Source organism: Staurois parvus, unplaced genomic scaffold (genome assembly GCF_062004578.1).
Source record: "Staurois parvus isolate SC_StPar_1 unplaced genomic scaffold, SC_StPar_1.0 ptg001328l, whole genome shotgun sequence".
NCBI classification, from domain to species: Eukaryota; Metazoa; Chordata; class Amphibia; order Anura; family Ranidae; genus Staurois; species Staurois parvus.
Window position 1 is genome coordinate 3977471 of NW_028319124.1, and position 23977 is coordinate 4001447.

General features: G+C 42.4%; 1 protein-coding gene across 1 annotated transcript in view; it reads right to left on the bottom strand.

Annotated features, from left to right (window-relative positions):
* The window catches only part of XAB2 (XPA binding protein 2), a 35708-nt gene that overhangs the window by 8305 nt on the left and 3426 nt on the right, over positions 1 to 23977 (bottom strand). The window contains exons 2-14 of the mRNA XM_089661282.1: positions 19688 to 19836; positions 16458 to 16581; positions 15767 to 15964; positions 15543 to 15677; positions 13475 to 13639; positions 12498 to 12642; positions 11561 to 11712; positions 8942 to 9061; positions 5600 to 5731; positions 5382 to 5513; positions 1952 to 2065; positions 1670 to 1832; positions 1396 to 1586 (exon numbers count right to left, since the gene is read on the bottom strand). Of these exons, the coding sequence (XP_089517408.1) occupies positions 1396 to 1586; positions 1670 to 1832; positions 1952 to 2065; positions 5382 to 5513; positions 5600 to 5731; positions 8942 to 9061; positions 11561 to 11712; positions 12498 to 12642; positions 13475 to 13639; positions 15543 to 15677; positions 15767 to 15964; positions 16458 to 16581; positions 19688 to 19836 (1920 nt within the window). The remainder of the gene's footprint in view (positions 1 to 1395; positions 1587 to 1669; positions 1833 to 1951; positions 2066 to 5381; positions 5514 to 5599; positions 5732 to 8941; positions 9062 to 11560; positions 11713 to 12497; positions 12643 to 13474; positions 13640 to 15542; positions 15678 to 15766; positions 15965 to 16457; positions 16582 to 19687; positions 19837 to 23977) is intronic.

Consider the following 23977-nt stretch of genomic DNA (forward strand, 5'->3'; position numbering starts at 1 on the left):
GCCCCCACATCCCCCCCCCTCCGATCCCCCGTTATGGGAGTAAATCTTTATTTAACTCCATTTAGATTAGGTTATGGACATATTAAGGAGCATGGTTTTATTTTTAGTTACTTCACATGTGAATGACTGTAGTTAGCGTTTCATCACAAACAATGGCTAGAAGGGTTACATTAGGTACCAAGTTGTACCTGTAGTTCTTTGAAAAGACAAGGTCACTTAAAGTGGAACTTTAGTCAGAAAATGAAGTCCTGCTAGATCACTTCAGGCTGGCCCTTTTTTCAGGTATAGCTATGGAAAACATTAACCCCTTTGTGCCGAAGGGTAAAACAAATCTTAACGCCTAAACACAATTGTGCAACTTTGACATGTGTTCGCAAAACCGTACATATCATCACAACTACTTTGTACATCCAGGTGGATTATACCGTGTTTTTTTCAGGACAAATTGGGCTTTCATTAGGTGGTAAATGGTAATAGATATCTCCTGACTTATTGCTTTTTTCTTTTATTACCAAAGGAAAACTGGCCCAAAACAGTAAAAAAAAAAAAATTGCAATGATACCACATGTGTGTATATTAGTTGTTGTTTGTACCTGTAGTACAGCCCCAAAACCAATTTGCTTTTTTTTTCTTTTATTCTGACACTGATATTAATTTAAATATTAAAAAAAACCCAAAAAAACCTGACCTTCACAAAACACTAACCCTGGCGCAGACCTAGATCAAACCTTTATCTAGGTATCTTTGTTTATTTTATTTTTTTTTTTTTTTTTTTTTTTTTTTTTTTACACACACGTTTTTTTTCTCTTTGAAAGGACAGGACAGAGAGATACAATATATCTCTCTCCTCCATTCAGAGAAAGAAAAAAGGGGGATGGGCTTCACAGTCAGAGGCTATCACAGCGATCAGGTGACCCGGAATCATATTTTCTCTTGGTAGTTGTGTCATGAATTTAGGGCAGCTTTGGGTGGCTCTGTCCAAACAACCACATCATCCATTCACAGCAATGGGTGAATGAAAATACTACACGTCCCATCTGCCACCACCACAGGGGGATTCAGCAAAGTGCATTGGTGGTGTGGTGACATCACCGCACTTGCAGCCCATTAACATCTTTTTCCATCCTCATAACAGAAGGTCCATATTTCTGTACAGAACTCGGGTCGGGGGGGTAAACAATAAAAGAGCCTCTGCATTGCACCTGCAACACATTGATTGTGGTTTCAAGGCTCTCTAGGTCTGAATGAAAAATCTGATACATTTTTATTTTATCACTGTTGGTGAATTTGTTACACTTCTGAAAGGTGGACTATGCCTTTAAAGTTACAGTGATTTAAAATTTCAGAGTTTAAGGCATTTCAAAAAAAAAAATGTAAATGCAAGAAGATAGGTACCTCTATAGCTCGCTCATAAATGCTTCGGGTGTGTGTGACTCCATATATTTCAGCAGCTCTCTTGATGTAAATGTTGAACATCTCGTACTGTTCTCCTGGCTCTACGGCCTGAGTAGCACGCTCATATAAAGCCATGGCATGTCTGGCCAGGCCATGCTCCTCCTCCAGCTTGGCATACAAGAGAAAGATATCTAGGGTATAGAAGAATGAAAGTTACAAAGTCTGATAAATCTATGACCCCATCACCCACTCGAAGTTTCTAGAGAATACAAACTTTTGGCAAATTTTCTAGGACAGCCATCCAGAGCCTGTTCAAACAGATCACGGGCTCTCTCCAGCTTTTTTCCTCCATATCGAGCGATGAATTTGGACAGATAAGTACTCCAGATATCGTAGACATTTGGCCAGCGAAAAAGGGCAATGCCACGCTCATAGGCCTGGAGTCAAAGAAAGATAAAAAAAAAAAAAGATAAAAATCATTTTCTGGAGATTTGACCTGTCTGATTTGCCTCATCTCTCCTGAATGCCACTTATATTTCCCATTACCTACACCTACCTTAAAACTTTCTTCATAATAGTTGTGTTCCTCCAAGAACATAGCGTAGTTGATTATAATCTGTGGGGTGGCTATGCGGAGATCAATGATCCTATCGTACACAGCCTTGGTGGACTAAAAACAGAGATTTCATATTAGATATGTGAAGTCCATAGATTTATCATGCCATTTAAAATTAAAACTTAGTTGTAGTGATATTAATAAAGTAGCACCATTAAAGTGGTTGGAAAGGCTAAAAGGTATTTTACCTTAATGCAATCTCTGTATTACAGTAAGGAAAAAAAAAAAAAAAAAAAAAAAACACAACACATTCATGTTCAGCTCCCCCACAGTCCCCCTAAATACTTACCTGAGCCTGATCTTGATCCAACGCTGTGCTCTAGAGCAGCAGTAATGCTCTCTCTGCTCACAGGACTCGGAGAAAGCAGCGGGAGCCATTGGCTCATGCTACTGTCAATCAAATCCTGTGACAAGAGATTGGGGGTGGGGCCGAGCTACACTCTCTGTGTGTCAATAGATGCACACAGCCCAAATCTGGCTCAAGGCTGTACATCTGCGCTTGCTAATCGGGCCAGACACAGAAGAGGAGGAGCCACAATCGCTGGCAGGAAACCCCAGAAGAGGAGGTTCGGGTTGCTCTGTGCAAAACAACTGCACAGAGCAGGTAGGTATAACATCATGTTTGTTATTTTAAAGTGGTATTATACCCAAAAGCAAACATTTATTGTACTGTAGTTTACAAATTCTTAGATGTAATAGCTGAATTCCTGTTCTTTTACACGCTTTTTCTTTATTTTCACCTGCTGATCCTGAAAGAAAGTCTGTTGTATTTCAACATAACAAGCTGTCCTGCAGTTAAAGATGACAGAGGATTTAGAGCAGGGGAATGCAACCTTAGAGATATGGAGATCTACCTGAACAACATGAAAGTGATCAAAGATTTCCAGGGTTCAGCACCATTTACAAAAAAAAAAAAAAAAAAAAAAAGGACCGTTTCCCTTACGGTAACGCCTTTTCCAGGAGTCTTTCAGGACAGCACCTTGAGAGCTTCGGCTCCTACCCACCTGAGGAAACACCTCCACCCAGAATACAAGAGCGGCCTCCCCACACCGACCTCAGTTCATGACTTAGCACCTCCGGTCACTTGGGGAGACACAATACAAGACACACAAAAGAACCGTACCTTATAACCAAATGCTAACAAGGGTGGGTAACTGGCATTGTCCTGAAAGACTCCTGGAAAAGATGTTACCACAAGTGTAACTTTGCTTTTTCCCCTCTCCGTCTTTCAGGACAGCACCTTGAGATGATCCGCGAGCACTCACCCCTAGGGCGGGACCACCGCTTGTAGAACCTTGCGTCCGAAGGCCTGCTTCTCTATCGAGACCAGGTATAGTCTGTAATGCTTAACGAAGGTGTTGTAATTGGACCAGGTGGCAGCCCTACAAACCTGTCCTAGGGTTGCATAAACCAGCTCAGCATACGTGGCAGCCATGGCCCGGGTGGAGTGCGCCACGATACCCTCCGGGACTTCCAGACCCTCGGTCAGATAAGACTATCTAATTGCAAGTCTCAGCCACCTAGCTAAGGTGCGCCTAGAAGCTTTACAACCCTTCCTTGCTCCTGCAAATGATACAAAAAGGGAATCTGACTTCCTGATCCCCTTAGTCCTATCTAAATAAAGAACACATCTTCTAATATTCTAGTTAAATTTCCTTTCTTGGTCACAGGAGGGGTTAGAACAAAATGAAGGTAAAGTAATTTCTTGGCCTCGATGAAATCTCGAGGATTTCATCTGAAGGAAGGGGGCCCTAATCCTCGCTGTAGTAACCACTACCAGGAATACGGTCTTGAGGGTCAGGATTTTCAGGGAACTTGAATCCAGAGGTTCAAATGGGGGTGGGGGGGATACTACCCTAGCTAAAAACCCTTTGCTCTTAACAGCTGCTCCTCAGAAACCAGGCCGCTAGGTTCCATCTGTCTACCTGGGGACAAAGGACCGGACCCTGAGAAAGCAGGTTCTCTCGGCACAGCAATATCCAAGGAGGATAGATGGCCAGGGCCGCCAGGGTCAAAAACCAAGCCAGTCTCGGCCAGTGAGGGGCTATCAGGATCAGGGAAGTTCATTCGGATCTGAAATTCCTCAGAACTGCTGGCAATAAGGAGACTGGGGAGAAAGCACCATAGCTGTGCTAGTGCATCCACTGCCAACGCCCCGTCCCAACGATTTAGGAAGAAGAAAACCAGGACTTTGGTATTCTGGCCCCACGTGAAAAGGTCTATGGATGGAGACCCCCACTCCCCTATGATGGCTTGGTAGATTTCCCAACTGAGCACCCATTCTGATTCCCTCAGCTGCCTTCTGCTGAGAACATCTGCCACTTTGTTCAAATCCCCCTTCAGGTGGATGGCAGATAGGGAGGCTACATTGGTCTCGGACCACGTGAGCAGTTCCGAGGTCAGGGACCACAAAGTTTTGCTTCGAGTCCCTCCCTGTGTTGATATACACAATGACGGAGAAGTTGTCCAGGAGGACCCACGCATGTCCCCGTAGCTGCTCCCGGAAGGCCACAAGGGCCAGCGATACGGCCTTGAGTTCTTTCCAGTTTGAGGATCTGCCCCTCTATTCTGTTAGCCAAGAACCCTGGGCCATGAACTCCTCTAGCTGTGCTCCCCAACCTCTGGCACTCAAATTGGCTGACTTCCTCCACCACCAGAGGGTCCTCTTCACCCATGGGCGTACCTGTACAAAGGAGTTCAAAGACTCCTGCTGGCTTTCCCAGACGACCAGAATGAACAGCTGGAGGGGCCGCAAATGCAAACCTTCCCACTGTACCTCCGGGTTGGACGAGGCAAGCAGGCCCAACACCGCCATAGACTCTCTTAGGGACACGGCCTGGTTCCCTAACTGCTGCCTGATTCCCCTGTCCAACTTTAGGATTTTCTCCTGGGGTAAAAAGGTTTTCTGAAGGGTGGAATTCAGCTTGTAGCCCAGGTACACCATCCTTTGGCCAGGGACCAACTTCAAGTAGCAGTGGAGGAGGCTTGGGGAAAATAAGGGGGGGTGGGGGGGAAGAGGATAATATTTGCGGTCTACCTGTTGCCAACCGATTTAGAGAAACCATTTATCACTGACAATTGCTTACAATGATCAGTAATATTTATGTAAAACTTTTGTTATAAAAATTAAAAAAAACCTCTTTGCTGTAACTGCTTTAAAAAGTGTTAACTAGCTCCCCTTACTACAACATAGAAAAGCTGGATTAAGGATGGATTAACATTTTTTAGTGTTTATGTTGCTTAAGAACCAATTGTGCCAAGCACTCCGTTATCATACAATAAACAAATGTCAATTTAAATGGATCCAAGCACATTCTGCACTTTGCTAGTGAAGTATATTTGGGGGAATGATTTACCAAGGACGCCTTACCTTAAAAGTACCTAAACTTTCCTCCAGATCAGCCAACATAGACCACACCTTCAATGACTTATACAATCTGTTCTGCACAGGCTCCGAGGCGTCAAAGTATTCAGCCTTACGAGCTGGCACTGCAGTGGCTTTCTACAGGGACAGAGGTGAGACAGTCAGATATATCCCAATAAACTGGGCAGAGCATGCTTTATTTATTTCAGTCCCTACATACTCACTCGGAGTATTGTCAGAGCCTCCTCATAGTTCTCATGTCTCAGCTCCATTTCACCAAATTGGCACCAGACAGAGGCCAAGTCATCCACATGTGTGTATCGTACCTGGGTCGCTCTTTGGAGGATGTCTCGGGCCTAAATCGCATAAAAGGAACATATATTTTCCATACTCATTTTGTGAACTTACAGCCCAACAAGATACAGTACAGATGGATCAAGAACTTCATTTAGGTTTTTTTTATGCTACAAAACCATTAAATCCTTTCAGCACTACACTTACGTGCCTAATGATGGTGTGCTTGGCTTACAGTGTTCTAGCTCATTTACAAGAAATAGCCAGCAAAATGCCTATGTAGCTCAAAGTGAAAGAGAGCGGTCAAAGAAAAAACAAAAAGAGAAGGCACGTAGCAACCAATGACATTTTGGGGCCACCAGAGATTGAGATTTTATGTGCTGTCTGTGTCCCAACTGAATACATTTCTCTTTCTTCCTGTTATGTCCAACAATTATCACCAGAACAGGAAGCGAGAAGCAAACTAACAAATTCTAGTTTTATTTGAGGCCTTCGTGCCCGATGGGGCATTCCCTTCACTTCCATTTTTTTCCAAAAAACCTGTCAGACAGAAATAACAGAGACTTTTCATCTTTTCTTGTTCTGTCTGACACCAGCAAAGTGGACTGGAAGTAAAAATACATTTCCCAAACAGGAACAAAACCATGTTTTTAAAAATGTGTCTAAAACTGGGCTTAAAGTATATCTGAAAGCAAAACATTTTTTTAGTTTTGGATAAAATGTGGAAGGATTAGAACCCATGTTAGATTTCTACTGCCGTCTCCACTTGAAGGATTCACTTTATTTGTCCTGGTGACCATTGTCACTGGATTCGAAAATGAGAAAAAATTTAAAATTCCAAAACAGGAAAATGGTAACTCTTTCAATAAGGATATGTGTTCTGGTGACAATGTTTAAGGACATATTCACCTCTGGAAAGATTTGTCATCACCACCTGTTGTGTTTACAGGACCAGAAGTGAAGGAAAATCTCATAGGGAGAATAAATCTTGTTAAAATGATTCTCCTACCCAAATTTCTGTACATGTTTTGGCACTCCCCTGTGTTACAACCTCTGAAAATCTTTAAAACAATTGATGCCATCCTTAATACATACATCTGGGGACTAGGCAGGCATAAACTGCCCTAGCTCACACTTAAAAACTCGACCACTCTGGGTGGAACGGCCCATCCTGACTCTACTTCTACTACCTGGCAGTGCAGTTGTCCCACTTCTATCATTTAGACAAGTCTGAAGCCAATTACTACCAGACGTTAGTCTGTAGACAACCAGATTGTGGGCAGCTGGGAGCCAACAACACGAATGCACCATAGAACTGTCTGGGAGTTAGCTCTGAGGCAAATCAATGCCCACCACCACCACCACACACGTTCCCATTTGGTATAACTCCCAGCTACCTGAGCTCATATCCATTTCTAATACTGAATTATGGGCCTCAATAAGGGGTCCTCTACTCATATCAGGTACGCACAACCACAAGTCCAAAGTCATTTCAAACCCTGAAGAGGAATTTGATCTCCCGAACCATATGCTATGTAGATATCTACAGCTCCGACATGCTTTATGGGCTCAGTTCCCGGGCCCTCTCCCTACCCTTCAGTCTGTCTCTGAGAGATTATTACAGGCACAAAACCCACTAGGCCGATATCATCTTTACATAATGCTCTGTGTACTCCCACAACTGCCAGCATAGCAGACAGAGTCACGATTTGATGAGAGCCAGATGCTGGGTCTGTGTAGGCTGAAGAGTGGGATGAGGTATTGGAAGGTATCAAGCTAGTTTTACCCAGGCTATACGAAAGACTGACACAACTTTACATTCTGCACAGATCTTACCTCACCCCGCTGCGGGTTTCTAGATATCGCCCAGAACAGAGCTCACTATTTCCTTGATGCTTGGAGGGCTTCAGGCACCTTCTTTAATCTATTACGGGCCGTAATGTGGGCCTACTAGGAGCAAATTGTTAAATTCTTACACGACCGCATGGGCTCTCCACTTTAATTAGAACCAAAACCATGTCTATTGGGCCTTCTTCCAGAATTGGAAGTTTCTTACTATTTATTATCTTGCACTAAATCCTTTTCAGTGCTCGGAAGCTTGTTGTGCGTCACTTGATGCAGGCTGCGCCCCCACCCCCCCATTTCAAGCCTGGCTGACAGAAGTTAACTCTACACTTCCATATAAAAAAAACTAGTTTATCTTCATAGAGGCTGCCCTATGAAATAGAATATAATATGAGACAGGTGGCTTGGACAGCCAGACACTTGTGTGTCTTGATACCAACCTAGGGGCTCTGCATCAAGGCCTTGGACTTATATGTGTGTACATACATATAAGTCCTGTCACATACTGCCTTTATTACCATCTTGCCCTACCAGGTAAGCATCATTAAACTGGGGTTTGTTGTCACTCTCTCTACCTCTGACCCCCCACTATTAACCTAGCTCTCAAGCCTTGGAAGTTGGTGCAAAAGTATTTGAATATCAAGTGTAATGTATTTACGGTCATCTGCCAATTACGTCTGTAACAAGCTAGTATAATATGGACTTTAATTATGTCTTTTTTTTGCTGTGCACTAGGTCATGCAAATGTACTATGTTCTATCCCTGTCAATAAAGTTGATTTTTTTTTTTTTAACTTAAAATAAAATTCATGACGAAGCCCCTATTAGGGAGAATTATATTGAAGGAGTAGGAGAGGCTCTGGTGGTAAATAATGTGCTGCAATTTAGCTTTTTGAGTTTGCACTACATGTAACAAAGCTTGTTGGATATGATATCAAGAAAGAAAACACAGAAGTTAAGTCTGCTTGTCTCTATCTTGTATTTTTCACTTGCCTATGTAAAAGAGTCTCTACCCAGGTCAAACCTTTTTCGTTATAAAGAACTGCTTAATAAGGCCTCTTGCTTTGTAGTTGAGTATCTATGAATATACATTAAGTACGGAAGTGGACATGTTAGTTTTTAAACATATCTAAAGTCAAAAAATGAATTTTACCTGGAGAGAAACTATTTTACAAGGCAAGTGGAAAATACAAGAGCTCTTTATAAAAAAAAAATAAATTTAGTAAATCTTACTAAGGTCACCTCCCACAACCTCCATAACAGGAAAACAATTAAAATGGATTTACATCTCGATGGACTGCCTGACATGGAAGCCAATGACGGACACATATTTTAATCCCTACTTATTCACAAACATTTTACTGTAAGATTCAAATCAGGACATGTCAAGAAAACATGGCAGCTTGGCTGTCAATATAAACTACTCACATCATCAATCTGTCCATTGTCTTCATAAAATTTAGCAAAAGCAACCCAGAGTGTGTGCGGCTTCCCAGTGGCCTTTGCTGGATCTACAGTCTGGACAGCTTCTGTGTATGTGTTAATGATCTGTAAAGAAATACATAAATAAAGAAGAGAGAAAGAAAGCATGAGTAAACCTTACTTTCCAAAGCATCATAATACATAAAAAATGTGCTGTGTGTGTCATCTGTAGGCTCTTTTAACTTAGCTGAAGTTCATAGGCATTAGTAAAATTGTCATCAGGGAAAGTTACACAGAGGTAAAGGGCTACTATCAAAATGTAACGTGCTAAAGCAAATTACAAGTCGAGGTACACCGGTACAAATGAGCCTGCTGTGGTTAGTGGGCCTTACAATGCAGTAGTGAGACCTGTTATCCATAGCTCCAATAGCAAACAATAAAACGTAGTAAATTAGATTCATTGGTGATATACAGTATCTTGTGTTCGCTAAGGCTGACCATACATTATACAACTTCCAGATTTACCAAAACCATATGAGGGCACACCTAAACACTTTCAATTTATTTGCAATAAGGCAGGCCCTTGCTCTACATAGGTGAAGCCAGCTCTAAAGGAAATTGAATTAAAAAAATTGTATAATGTATGGCCAGCCTTACAGAATGCCTGCTGTGAGGAGTTTAGTTTACAAAGTACCAACACAGCTTAAAGCCAAACTCCAGGAAAATGAAAAAAATGTACCCTAGCAATGGGGCCCCCCACGAAAAGCAAACACTTTTTATGTTTAGAGGAGAGTTGAAAAGGCTTGATCACTTACATTGAACCCTGGTCCAGCCAGCATTGGCTCTCTCCTCCTCTGCCAGAAACTGGTCTGTGGGCAGAGCCTCAGCATCATCATGTACAAGAGAGACATTAACCCTGTGTGGTATGCTGAGCAGGCCGCAGTGCAATCATTGCAGCTTGCAAAGCATGCTGCAATGGTCCTGTTGCAGTGCAGGAGGGAGCCTGCTGGAGCAAGGTACACATCTACTCTTCAATCCTCTGCCCCTAGACTATGAGCATTTAATCCTTACAGTGGGGAGGTCACTGAAAAGGTAGATTATTTAATTTTATTGGAGTTGGGCTTTAAAGAAGTCTATATACTTGTTCTTCAACCTGTCCCCCTAGGGGCAATGTGCATGTAGAACTTATAATAGAAACTTTGTATTCAGCGTTGTACGGTTGACAGTAGCCCCCCCGTGCTGCAAGGAGAGGGGAGCATGTCAGCACACAAACAGAAATTAACTCAGGGCATGGTCACAGTAGAGGGGATGCAAACTTCAGCCACAAGGTCCTGAAATAGCGAAATCTTTAGGAACACAGCTGTTTATGTTCTCATTAGAGGGGGTGGTAACAACTGGGCTGGGTTTAAGCTCCACTGTAGAAAACCCCAAAAATCCAGCTTCATGAAGGGATAGAGCTCAAAAGGTAAGAATAGCACTGCTAAAGATGAGATTTTATGGGGAATTACCCAGCCTCTTTTTATTAAACCTGAGAAAATGGTTTACAAGTGATTCAAGAGACCAGCAGGTAATATTTTATATCTCATATGACTTCAAGCTGGCTACTTCTAAAAAAAAAAAAAAAAAAATTAAGGTGCCTGGCTGTCATGGTGGTCCTCTTGCTGCAATACCCGGAGTCATTGACCCAGAACAATAATGTAGATAAGAAGTGCTGACTTGATTCTTGGCATTCTTGTTGCAGATAAGTGACTCAAAGTATGTAAACCAATGAATTGGCAAGGTAGCCAACTAGCATTTCCAAAATATGAAGCTGGATTTAACCTTTTCCTCAGCACATATTTCCTTTTAGTTCAGAGGGAAGTCTTTTATCTTGTTGCCCTATCTTTTTCGGATGAGATGTACAGTATATCAGAACCCCAGGCAAAAATTAAGAAATACTTTTCAGCCTAGTAACATTTTCAGTAAAAGATCCTTAAAATGTATTTGTACATGCTGCTTTTATACAACATGTCCGCATCTGAACTTCCCATAATTCCCTGCGCCCAAAAAAAAAGTCAGGCTTACAGAGGGAGGGCATACACTGTGAGACTACCACATTTTACAGTCAATACAACAATTGTCAGCCACTTGGAGAATATGAGGGGTGCATAGGGTTGGCCCCTCCACTGCACTGATGTTCCCTCAATTCAAGCTGGAGGTATAAATGGCTTGCAGCCTGATGCCTACTTGCAATTTGTGTGGCAGCAGAGTGTGTAAAACAGACTGGCTGAACATTATTGCATATATAGATAGATAAAATGGTTCACAAATGTGTAATGACCTGCTGCACTCAAGGTGAAGAGAGCTGAGATGACACCAACATTTAACATACAAAGTCATGCATCCAAGCTTACATATTATACTTTACTTTTCAGCAACGGGACACAGGAGGATGGACAAAACGGAAAATGGCATAGTCTTTGACAGAAAGACAAAAAAAAGAAGACAGCACCATAATAAAATAATAAAGAGAACGATGGTAGAGATATATGGACGTTTGTGCTAAAAAACAAAAAAAAACCCAAAAACCTGACTTTTCAAGATATGATTGCCAAACAAGACACACAGAATCCAGAGATAGCACACCTCTCGTGGTTTGTCTTTGTACAGCTGCACCCTCTTGTGCCACTCATGGATATTATGTGGATTCTGTCTCAGTAGCACCCCATTCAGTAAGAGAGGCCTCCTCTCCATCAGCTGCTCGAAACGGGCTAATCGCAGCTCTAAGTCTATGTCATCTAACAAGATAAAAAGGAAAGCATTAGAAGACTCATAACCAGTGTAAAGAGAAATGCAAAAGTTAAAGCATAACTAAAAGACAAAACTTTTCTTTTTAGTTTTCGATAGAGTGGAGATAGATTAGAACACCTGTCAGTTTTTATTGCGGTCTATTGTTAGGGAGATTCACCCTCTCTATTTGTCCTCTTTACCGTTATCCTCAAAAAAGGGAAAGTAAAATAAAATCCCACATTTTGGGTTGACATCAAAACACTAAGAGAAGGAAAACTTCCAATGGAGACACTAGTTCTGATGATCCTGGTGACACACCAGGATTCCCCCACTTTGGAGAGATTTTCTGGTTTGGTTATGGGACAGTAAGTGGAGGGAAATTTACCCAATGGGACACAGATCGCAAAAAAAAGGGTGGGAAGGAGGGGGTTTATAACACTCTGTTACTCTGTCCAAAATGTGGGGGAACCGCAGTGGCTAAGTGGTTAGCACTTCCACTTGATAGTGCTAGGGTCGTTGGGCTGAATCCCAACCACGACACTACCTGCATGGAGTTTGCATGTTCTCCCTGTGCCTGTCTGGGTTTACTCCCACACTCCAAAGACATGCTGGTAGGTTAATTGGCTCCTGTCTAAATTGGCCTGTGTTTATACACTCCTTGAGAGTTAGGGACTGATATATATGTAAAGCGCTGCGTAAATTGATGGCACTATACAAGTACCTGTAATAAAATAAACAAATAAATGTAACTAAAGACAATACTTTCTTTTTCCACTTTAAGGCTGATTCTTACCTTCCTCTTCTTTTCCCATCTCACTGACAGTTTCCATTTTGGCTGCAATGACGCTCTCTTCAAACTGAGCATAGCTGTCAAACACCTGAGTGAAGTCACGGACAGTGGTGACTGTCTGAATAGCCTCTTCATAAACATCTCGAGCCTGAAAAACCCAAAACAGAATCTCAACAACATGATGTACAGTATGGGGCTAAAAACAATGAATATGGCGGTGAAGTAATTAGATCCTTAAACACCTTGACAAAGTACAGGCATGTAAGGAAGCCAAATATTGGTTTTCCTATTCACCACTGATCTAACTTTGTGTATCTTCTGTAACAGAACTTCTTTGAGCTGTTACAAACCTCCTCATCACCTTCTGTGGATGGTACTGTTTTTCTACACTACAGTGGATAGCAGATTATTATAACTTGGCAACCTAAATACCTAGCCAGGTGTCTACATTTCGTATTTCATTGTATGTGGACTACCTTTTCTTTAAAATCAGCACTGAGGTTCTGTCACTGGTATCTTAATCTGGCCCAGGGACCAGATGCTTTTGGTATGATTCCCACAACAGCATGGTTCAGTAACTTTAGTATTAACATTTGAAGAGGTTAATCTTACAGACTAGAGGTGTGGGGGAGGGACATTTTTTTTTCAGTGCTGGAAGTCCTGTGGTATAAACTATCAGGCACTAGGTCTTTATAACTACAACCAACCTTCTGAGGTTCAAATCCAAAACAGGATCCTATATAAATGATATTTAAAAGCTTTGAGCTTAAGTATCCACCTATCAATCCAAAAGGATTACTGGGTTAAAGGCATTCTAACCATCACTAAAGTGTGCAGTGTGAGTGCACTTCTGTGACTGCAGTAAACACATCAGATTATAATCCTGACTGGGTCAGCAGTTGATGTGACCAGTCCAACGCTCACTGCTGGACAAAAGAAGCAGACTAGATGATAGGGAATGAACAATAAGCAGTGGTTACCTTTTCAAAATGACCACTCCGGGTATGGTACTCAGCAAGGGCACACCACAATTTCCCCCTCTGATCGGTGAAGCGGGTGAGGCCACCCCGAATAATGGCTCCAGAGTCCAGAGAGCGTACAGATCCTGGGTTCTGTGAAAGGAGGGTACACAACTCCTGCCACAGCTGTAACAGAGAAGAACTGGGTCAGATTTGTACCTCATGTAACCTTTGTCATCTACTGAACCATGAAAACCCTCTAATACCTATCCTGTAAAGCGAGTTACTCCTGTCCCAGGAATGTGCTATTAATCTTCAACTATCACAACAAAGCAATCACAAGCCAAGAAAGGTCATCGCTGTTTGCATGTATCCGCACATGCAGCAGTTACCTGCAGTTAGAGATGGATGTCTGAGTGATGGATGAATGCATCTGTCCTCATCCAGCAGTGATTTATCCTCCCCTCTCTGCAGATTACCACTGCATGTGTGTTTACCCGTGGACAGCCACAGCCACTGTCAGTTTGTCAGTCATTAATGTGGACAGAGTGGCCACAGCAAATCGTAAACACTACTGATTCTTGCCTCTGACCAGCCCAAATCACCTGTATAAATAAGGTCTTATAGATGAAGAGCTGACTGAGATCTTCAAAGTAATTTTAATGCTTGTTCAGAATATTAGCATGCCTGGTCTGATGCAGGTTCATTTTAAAGTATATGAATAGGCAAAAGTTAAAAATCAGTTTGTGAAATAAATACTAATTATTAAGATCACTAACTTTAATTTTCTCAGTGCTTTTTTTATTCATATAAAAAATAACCAGCGATTCTGCCAGTCCACAGTCCTTCCTTCACAAGGTGACAATGCTATTTTGTCAGCAGAGAATTTACTGCAGCATTGTCACTCGTCCCTTAACACTTTCAAACTTTGTTACCACTGATAACCTTTGTCTTCACAGCCAATGCACTGGTCATGCAATTCAATGAAGCACCCTGCATCTGGAGGATGTAGCACAGGGCATCCTCTTAAATCTCACGTCCTAACTCTGGTGATGTGAAGATCTGCACAGTTTCTGCAATGTCACAGGGAGACATATGAGATTATTTTTACCCATAGATAATTAAGAAAACTGTACTAAAAAAAAAAAAAAAACACCACACACACGGGGGAAATTGGCAGTGAACAATGCAATGTCCAGAGAGGGACTTTAACAGGTTTCAAGCCGGCCACATACACAATACTCTACATCACCTTTGATAATGTGTTTTTACACGAAACGCGTTAGTGAGGTACCCTTTCTCATGGAATACTAACTGCATGACCTACTGTCTACCTCAGATGTAAGTGCTGGTCCTTTTTATCTGTATCTTGATGTTACTCCTTTTTTGATCATTAAACATACTACACTATTGGAGTTCTTTTTCTCTGGGCTCATTTTTTTGGCACCGAGAGTCCTTCCCCTGAAGGTACCTATCTGGATTCCCACCTGAATGTATGATCCCCCTGATGGCTGGAAATTGCACTGCTGGACGCAGCTAACCTAAGATGTTCACACATTGATGGAGAGAGGAAACCAGCCCTGGATAGATGACACCTGGTGAGGCACCCCCACCTGATGACCTCATCCGCATACAGAGTTCCCACCCCGAGTACCTAGGAGTAGGTCTTATATACTCCAACGCACATTAATCTGTGCTATCTGGTTAGTGCATAGTACGCTCATTTCTTCCAGCCACAGCAGTCACGAAAGCTAATTGTTGTTCATTGTGTCACCACAGTCAAACTATATCTCATGAACTATATTCAAGACTGTACTTCTGTTGTTTTGTGATATCATTTGTCTACCATAAATACCCATAAATACGCTATAGCGCTGCATTTGTACTATTACTTTTTGGTTACTCTACATCATGTGGTCACAACCGGTTTAAATTTATGATCTGGTTTTTGAAAACCCAACTAATTTGTTTTAATGAATAAAATGTACAAAACAAACAATGGCATGACCATGCCATTAGTGATACCATAATAATCGGAGAACAAATCATGGACATTTCATTCCATTTGCCTTTCAGTTATCAGACTCACCTGGTAGTTTGATTTTCCCTCTTTGGACACAAAATCCTCTTGGTTCACAATGGCTGCCAGTCTAGATGCAGCCTCATCCAATCTGTCCACAGAGCGCAGATACTCGATATACTCCTCTGCATTCTCAGGTGACAGCTGGAAATAAACAAGGAGGTATTACAATGACATCACATGGTTCAGGTGACCTGTAACAATGTTGGCTGTTAGAGTCTAAAATAGCATACCTTTAGGTATCTCCTGTAGACCCTGACTGCTGTCTCTGGAAGGGGGTGAGCACGGACAAATTTCAGGTACAGTGGCCAGATACGATGGTGCTGTGTAATAGGGAGTGCGCGAAGAGCACGGTCAAATGTCCTTCTTGAGCGGGAAATTTTACACTGATCCATAAGAAACTGGCAGTAATCCAGCCAAATTCGAGGCATCTTAGTGGAAGAAAAAAAAAAATAGAATTGAAGACAGTCAAGAAAATGCTGAAAAGCAGGGAAGCCATAAGTGGAAAGAGATCTTAACAGATTGTAAACAGAAATACGAATTGGAACTGAAGGTGTTATCCATAGTAGAAAAATTCTTGTCTATTTACCTATGTGGTGCCAACATATTGCGCACATTTATATGAAGCACACAGAACCATTCACAAGACGCGTGTTCCTGCAACTCTTCCACAAGTACAAAAATCGACTGATATGGTCAAGTTTCAATCACTCTTTCAGTGTGTCTGTGGGCTTTGGAAGGAAATCCAACTACCCAGAGAAAACTCATGAAAACACAGAGAGGAAACAGAAATTCTAGGCAGATAGTATTTCTGGAGGAATTTCATTGGAAACAATGAAATGGTTCAAAACATCAGGTGGCAGCTGGCAATTGTTCAGCACATTGTCAACCTGGTAATTATCCAGTCCTCATTAAAAGTTTTACCTTGTGCATGAAGACAAGAGCTCGCTCATGGCAATTATTTACTTCTTCAAAGGCTGGATCGGTTAGGCATCGCCTCTTCACCTGCTTCCTGCGCTGTTTTAGGTAAGCATACCATAATTTGTAACTAGAAGAAAAAAAACGTTTAAAAAAAAAATGAGACTATGTTGAACTGGTACAAGGACATTAAACTGGTCCATTAAAGTGGTTGTGTGTTATAATGTAAACTGCTTTCAGCATTACTCCACAATGGCCATCAGAGGTCACATTGTCATGAAACTCCCTACTGCTGGCCATTTTCCTTATCTACAGGGAGAATGGAAGAAAATGTCGCTTTGACAACTACCTCCCAAACCTCAGCAAAACAAACACGAACAAGTCCCCACCGTCAGGGAAAGGAGAAGCAATTTCTTCATAAAGACATAGACTATCTTAACCTCCCTGGAGGTATTCCCGAGTGTAGCTCGGGGTAAAGTTTCAGCACCACAAGCGGTAACCCCGAGATACACTCGGGAATACACTGCAGCGTTGCTCCAGGATCTCTTCTGCACTTACCTTGTCCTGCGCTCCCGCGATGTCCTTCCTGCAGTGTCCCCGGCAATGTCCTCCGGCCGATGCCAGCATCTCCTAGATTGTAAGCTGCAAGGAGCAGGGCCCTCCTTTCCCTCTTGTATTGAACTGTATTGTCGCTGTATTGTCTCCCATTATATTGTAAAGCGCTGAGCAAACTGTTGGCGCTATATAAATCCTGTGTTATAATAATAATAATCTGTCTTCCAGGTTCCGTTCCCTGCGACATCGGGACGTACGGGGGACGTAACTGGAGGGAAATTTAAAAATGTTAAAAAGTGACATTCACTAAATACACTAAAATCACATAGTAAAACATTACTGTATCAAACCATTTCACATACATTTTGTCCCGAGTGCTTTGTCCTGTGCCCTGTGCCTGCATTTTTACCGTTCTTTCTGCCTTGAAACTGAGAAACATCCATGGCGTCCAAAAAGCGTCCCTTTTAGGTCAAAAGCGGTTTTAGACCAGCTAGAGAACAGCGATAGTAAATCAGAACCACTTGCAGAATTGAGTGATAATGATTTGTGGGGAAATTCATCATCAGACACTGAAAATGATTACGCGACTTTGCTCAGCGATGTGCGAACTTGGCGCTATATTTCAAATTTCAATGTTTTTGGTTTGATTATATTATTGAATTAAATGTATTATTATTATATTATTTTTTATGATTATTTATTAAATTATAATTTATGATTTTGTGTTTCAAATTTTATCATACCCGGGATGTTTACTAGACTCTTGTTCGGACAGATTTCAGTGAGTTATTCCTAAAAATTACAGGCTTACAATAAAAAAACTACATATTTCCATGCAAAAAAAATTTACCGCCTTGAGCACAGAAATACTGACATAATCAGACCACTAGGGAGGTTAATACATCACCTTTTCAAGCTTACTTTAGAAAAGGAAATTATGGAGTGCCCCCCAATGAACAATAAGGCCTTGTATATAAAGGCTTCAGATTGTATAAGAGCAGAATGTACAGCAATTTTCTTGAAGCTTTAATGAAAACTTTAGTTCCAGTGAATGGATATTAAACAGAGATGACAATGAAAGTGATCTTGAGGAAAATCTGCTTTATTTTACCCATTCAGCAAAGATAAGGATAACATCCCCAAGGCTTACACTTGAAAAAAACATCACTGGCAGTTCCCATACTTCTATCTTAGGGTTCAAGTGGAAGTAGGGCTAATATACTTAACAGGGCAACACAACTTTTGAGGGGGAAAAAAAACAACAAATAAAAAAAATAATAATATAATGCATACAATTGCAACATGTTGTGATTGAATGTTATTAAAAATTACCTTTCCTTTTCAATCTGCAGCACTGTCATTTTCTGTAAAATGCAATGCAATACGGCTACCTGGAGGCATTCTGTACACAGAAAGTTTACAGAACGCCCCCAGAAAAATGTTTTGCTTGTGTGATTGGCTCACTGATTTTCCCAGAAGTCTATACTAAGATACAAGTCAGATTTTTGGCATCCCCTGCAACAAAAATGTCATTTTTGATGAGATACTCCCAAAGAGCGATCCTAAAAGGATGCAGACCCTGCAACTTTCCTCAGAGCCCTGCAGGTGCAGCAGCTGATTGAGAATTATGAATCCACCCCCATACAGATTCACTCTGCACATAGACACAGACAAACAAACAGTTCTTTCTTCAGAATAAAAAAGGTAGGACTATGCAAGAAAGATTGTTGAAATCCTTGATGTACATGGATAACCCAGAGAGGAATATTTTTTTTTCCTCAACAAAAGTGGAGTTACTTTTTAAGGCTTAAAATGCAGCTTTCCCCACTCCACATACCCATGCTGACTACAGTTTCTCTGTGTAAATACCATTTATAAGTCTTTTAATGCTGTCATACGATCTCTAAGCTGCGACTCCCCTGTGTTGGTGGCTGCTGCAGCTGACACAAGAGGCAATGGAAGCCATCAGGTAACGTCACAGCTCTGGGAATTTAGCCCCTTTGTCAGACTGCTCACTAACACAGAGGAGATGCAGATTCGAGATCGTGTGACCATACCAAAGGACATTAAACAAAAAAACATTATTTTAGAGATCACGTGACCACACCAAAGAACACTAAAAACAGTATAAAAAGAGAAACATGGGATTTTGGGCTTATTTAAATCATACTTACCTAGGTGGAAGCAGCATCGGTCTGTTTTCACAGCTGCTCTGCCCCCCCAGCACTCACTGGAGCACTGGGCTGTGGAGGTGGAGGGAGCAGCTGGCTCAGGCTCTCAGCGGATCGCTGAAAGGCTAAGCCAGGAGCCACTCCAGACTCTGGATCCCGAGTTTAAAGTCGGGATTTTCCCAAGCCTGGACTGGCTGAGTGATGTCAGCCAAAAGCAGGTTTCAACTCGCTGTCAGCTGAAAACAGGTCACAGGAGTGCAGAATGAACTGCACTCCTGTGATCCACAGGAGGAGTACAGCCAAACTTTGGCTGTACTTCTCTTTTAAGTTATTTTACAAACTGTAGGAAGCATGGGTATGAGGAGGGGGAAGCAGTGTTTTAAACCTTAGGTATATTAGCCTTTACTACCACTTTAAGTAAGTCCTTTAAACATCTTATCAAAATAGGACATTGCTACAAATCAGTGATAGGCATAGCAATGATTGTAAGCAGATCATCTTTCTGTTCACCTTCCTGGCAGCTCCTTTAGTGCTCTCTCGTATATCAGGTTAAGTGCATGTGCTGAAGCCGATTGCTTGAATTCAATATATCGCATCCAGCACTTGACTGAATACGGGTTACGCAGGATCTCCTCTTCATACTGAAGGTCATCCTCCTCCTGTGTATAGAAACAAATATCAAAGCTTGATTTACACACCTGGAGTAAAAGTGTGTTATGAAATAAAGTCCATTGGTAGTTTGAAAACAGGGTTTAAACAGAAAAAAAAGAAACTATGAATAAATCTGAATATTTATTCTTAAAGTGGCAAAGTATTTATTCTTAAATAATGTTCTCTGAATGGCGTCGTGACGTCAGAGCCCCTCCCCTACAAGTTACAATGAAGCCACGTGACCCGGAGGTGTAACGCGTAGGGGAGGGGCTCTGACATCACAAAGCCATTCAGAGAACACACACGGTGAGTACAGTTAGTGTACTAAGCACACACAAAAGAAAAACTTGTTTCAAAAAGCGTAATTAATTTTAATTAATGTTAGTGGATATATATGGAGCACTAATAAATAATTTTGAAAAAGGATAAGGCACTATATATTAATTATTTTGCATGATAACCCACAATATGGAGGAATAAAAAGGAGAGGTGAAGGAAGTGCAAAGACCCCTGGAGGACAGAGGGAGAAAATACATCCATAATACAAACAGGGATCAGCAAGTCCAGGGTAAAGTGCAATATTACATCCAACTACCCATCGTTTTGGAATACGGTCAAAGCATGAAAATCACCTTCTTGTCCACATAAGGACACAAAGCTATTTTAGCCTAACTTTACAGTTTGGATAAAATTAAGGTGAGCGCATAATTAAGAAATATTCATTTATATTCTGATTACAATCACAGAGTGGACATTTTTTTAAATTTTTTTTTATTTATTGATTTGGACACCATTATGTGAATGGAACACTAATTATTTAATACACTTGATATTTTTTATTTTTAATATTTTTTATTTTTATCCAGGTAATATTTTTTCACTATATAAAAATATTTTTGGGGCATCTTAAATTGATTATTTATAGTAATATATTTTATAACAGCACATATTGCACTTTAAAAATACAATAAGGTTTATTAAATTTCACTTGTATTTAAATATTGATTTTTTTTTCAAAATAATAATTATAATTCAGAATAATAATAATTTATTCACAGTGGAGCGCAGCACAAATTTAAGATGGCACTTCACTTTCCAAAAAAGAAGGTGTATGTGTGAGGTCAGGCAGGTAATAACTGTCAGATTTCAGGAGACCTCTGACACATGATTTTTAAGCTACAGTAAGAACTGTACTGACCTACCCATTTGCTCCTCCAGAAATGACATACAAAGCTGTCCCACCAATCTGTCTGCTGGTGCTGCTATCGTCTCTGCGTCCTCCCGGTCCCACATCTCTCAATGCTACCCATTGAGCAGCCACTTCTGATTTGCCCATGGCCCTATCTGGTTATTCTTTTGCTGCTTGTGTCCTACTGGAGAGATTTCCCTTCACTTCTTGCCTTGTAGATGTAACAGGAAGCAAGAGTAAATTTCCCCAAATTTAAGGGAGCTTCCCATCTAAAGCAGTTGTCATTGGAAAATTTGCTTGTATTGGAAGATTTCTCCTCAGCTCTTACTCGAGGATTTTCCTTTGCTGTCTGTTTCGGTGATAATAGTCACTGAGACAGACAGCAATGTTCATGAAGAGAAATCTCTCTAGTGGGACAGAGATGACCAAAAAAAAAAAACGAAGTGGTTTTACCAATTTCCTACTCTATCCAAAATGAGAGAAAAAAGGTTTTTGATTAGGATACACTTTAGACCAATATTTTGTGTGTTTTTATCCTTCTTGGTTGATGTAGCTGGCAGTGTGTCCCTTGCCTATATACTTTCAGCCAAAAGGCATCCCTCTGCCTCCTCTTAGGGGTTGCGCACAGTGGTGGCCAAGTGGTGGTAAAAGCAGGTGGTAGAGCTTCAGTTGTACCACCCCCTCAAACACAGAAATGCAGTGAATCAGGGCTATGAATAAGCTGTGGATGGAGTGAAACCGAGGTTACAGCACCAAGTGGAACAGTCTGTGCATTTGAATAAACTTCCAGGAAACCTTTAATGGAGAGTGGTTTTATTTTCTCTAAATGTAGCACTCAGGACTGTACATATGCCATGGCTATGATGCATTGCTCCAAGGGCATGGCAAAAATCACACAAGAACTTCAGTTTTGTTTTTTGTTTTTTATTTTTAAGTCAGCAGCTGCAAATACCATAGCCGCTGACATATTATTATTATTATTATTATTCAGTATTTATAAAGCGCCAATAGTTCGCTCAGCGCTGTACATTACAAAGGGGGACAGAACATGTGACAGAACAATACCAATACAATGCAAAACATGAGGGGATCGAGGGCCCTGCTCTTTCGAGCTTACAATCTAGGAGGGAGGGGATGGTGGCACAGGAGGAGATAGCTGTGGGGGATGGAGTGGTAGGAAGAGTGGAGGAGGTCGGCAAGTTAGCAGGGGGCGGGGTAGGCTTCCCTGAAGAGATGGGTTTTCAGGGTGCGCCTAAAGGAGAGGAGAGTAGGTGATAATCTGATGGGTTGGGGCAGGGAGTTCCAGAGGATGGGTGACACCCTGGAGAAGTCCTGGAGGCGGGCATGGGAGGAGGAGACCAGGGAACTAGAGAGAAGGAGGTCTTGTGAGGAGCGGAGTGTGCGTGCTGGGCGGTACTTGGATATTAGGTCAGTGATGTAGTTCGGGGCAGTATGGTGGACAGCTTTGTACGTCAGCGTTAGGATTTTGAATTTGATCCGTTGCGCAATCGGAAGCCAGTGGAGGGATTGGCAGAGGGGGGTGGCGGAAACGGAGCGGTTGGAAAGGTGAATGAGTCTGGCAGCCGTATTCAGGATGGACTGAAGCGGGGATAGCCAGCGGCGAGGCAGGCCAGTGAGGAGGGAGTTGCAGTAGTCGAGTCGTGATATGATGAGGGAGTGGATGAGCTGTTTAGTGGTTTCTGGAGTTAGGAACGTGCGGATTTTGGCGATGTTGCGGAGGTGGAGTCTGCATGAGTTTGTTAAAGAGTGGACTTGGGGCTGGAAGGATAGGTTGGAGTCCAAAATGACACCAAGTACTCTGGCCTGCGGGGCGGGTTTGATGGTGGCGTTGTTGGACATGATGGAGAAGTCAATGGGGGGTGGTGTCCGGGCTGGAGGGAAGACAAGAAACTCGGTTTTGGAGAGGTTCAGTTTAAGGAAGTGGAGCGACATCCAGTCTGATATGTCGCTCAACAGGTGTGTGATTCGGGCGGAGACCGAGGGGGTGAGGTGGGGGGTTGAGAGATAGATTTGTGTGTCGTCGGCATAGAGGTGGTAGTTGAAGCCGTGAGAGTGTATGAGTTGGCCAAGGGAGGAGGTGTAGATGGAGAGGAGAAGAGAAGGGGCCCGAGGACAGAGCCTTGGGGGACCCCAACAGAGAGGGGGAGTGAGAGGGAGGTGGTGGCATTATAGGTAACGCTGAAAGAGCGTTGTGACAGGTAGGATGAGAGCCAGGAGAGAGCAGAATCTCTGAGGCCGAGGGAGTGTAGTTTTTTGAGGAGGAGGGGGTGGTCGACTGTGTCAAAGGCCGCAGAGAGGTCAAGGAGTAGGAGCACTGAATAGTGGCCATTAGCTTTGGCGGTTAGCAGGTCGTTGGAGAGTTTGAGTAAGGCAGTTTCGGTGGAGTGTAGGGGACGGAAGCCGGACTGTAGGGGATCGAGGAGGTTGTTGTCGTTGAGGTGAGAGCATAGGCGGGCGTAGACTAGGCGCTCGAGGAGTTTAGATGTAAATGGGAGCAGGGAGATGGGTCTGAGGTTGTTCGGGTCATTGGGGTCCAGGGAGGGCTTTTTAAGTATGGGGGTGATGTGTGCATGTTTCAGAGGGGAAGGGAAAGTGCCGGAGGAGAGGGAGAGATTGAAGATGTGGGTGAGGGAGCGTAGGATGGAGGGGGAGGGAGGTTGTAGGAGTTGTGTGGGGATAGGGTCAAGGGGGCAGGTGGTGAGGCGGGCATCAGAGAGGATCTTGGAGACTTCTTCGATGGTAGTAAGGTCAAAGGTGCGGAGTGTTGGGGGAGCTTCAGTATGAGGAATGTAGGGTGGGGTGGGAGAGGAGGTCAGAGCAGTGGTGGGGCCGTGGGAGAGGGGTGTAGAGGGGGTAGCTGAGTGAGGGGGAAGGGGGTTGGAGGGAGTTTGAGCAGCGACGAAGTCCCTGTGGGTTATGTCGAGGGGGAGGGGGGATGA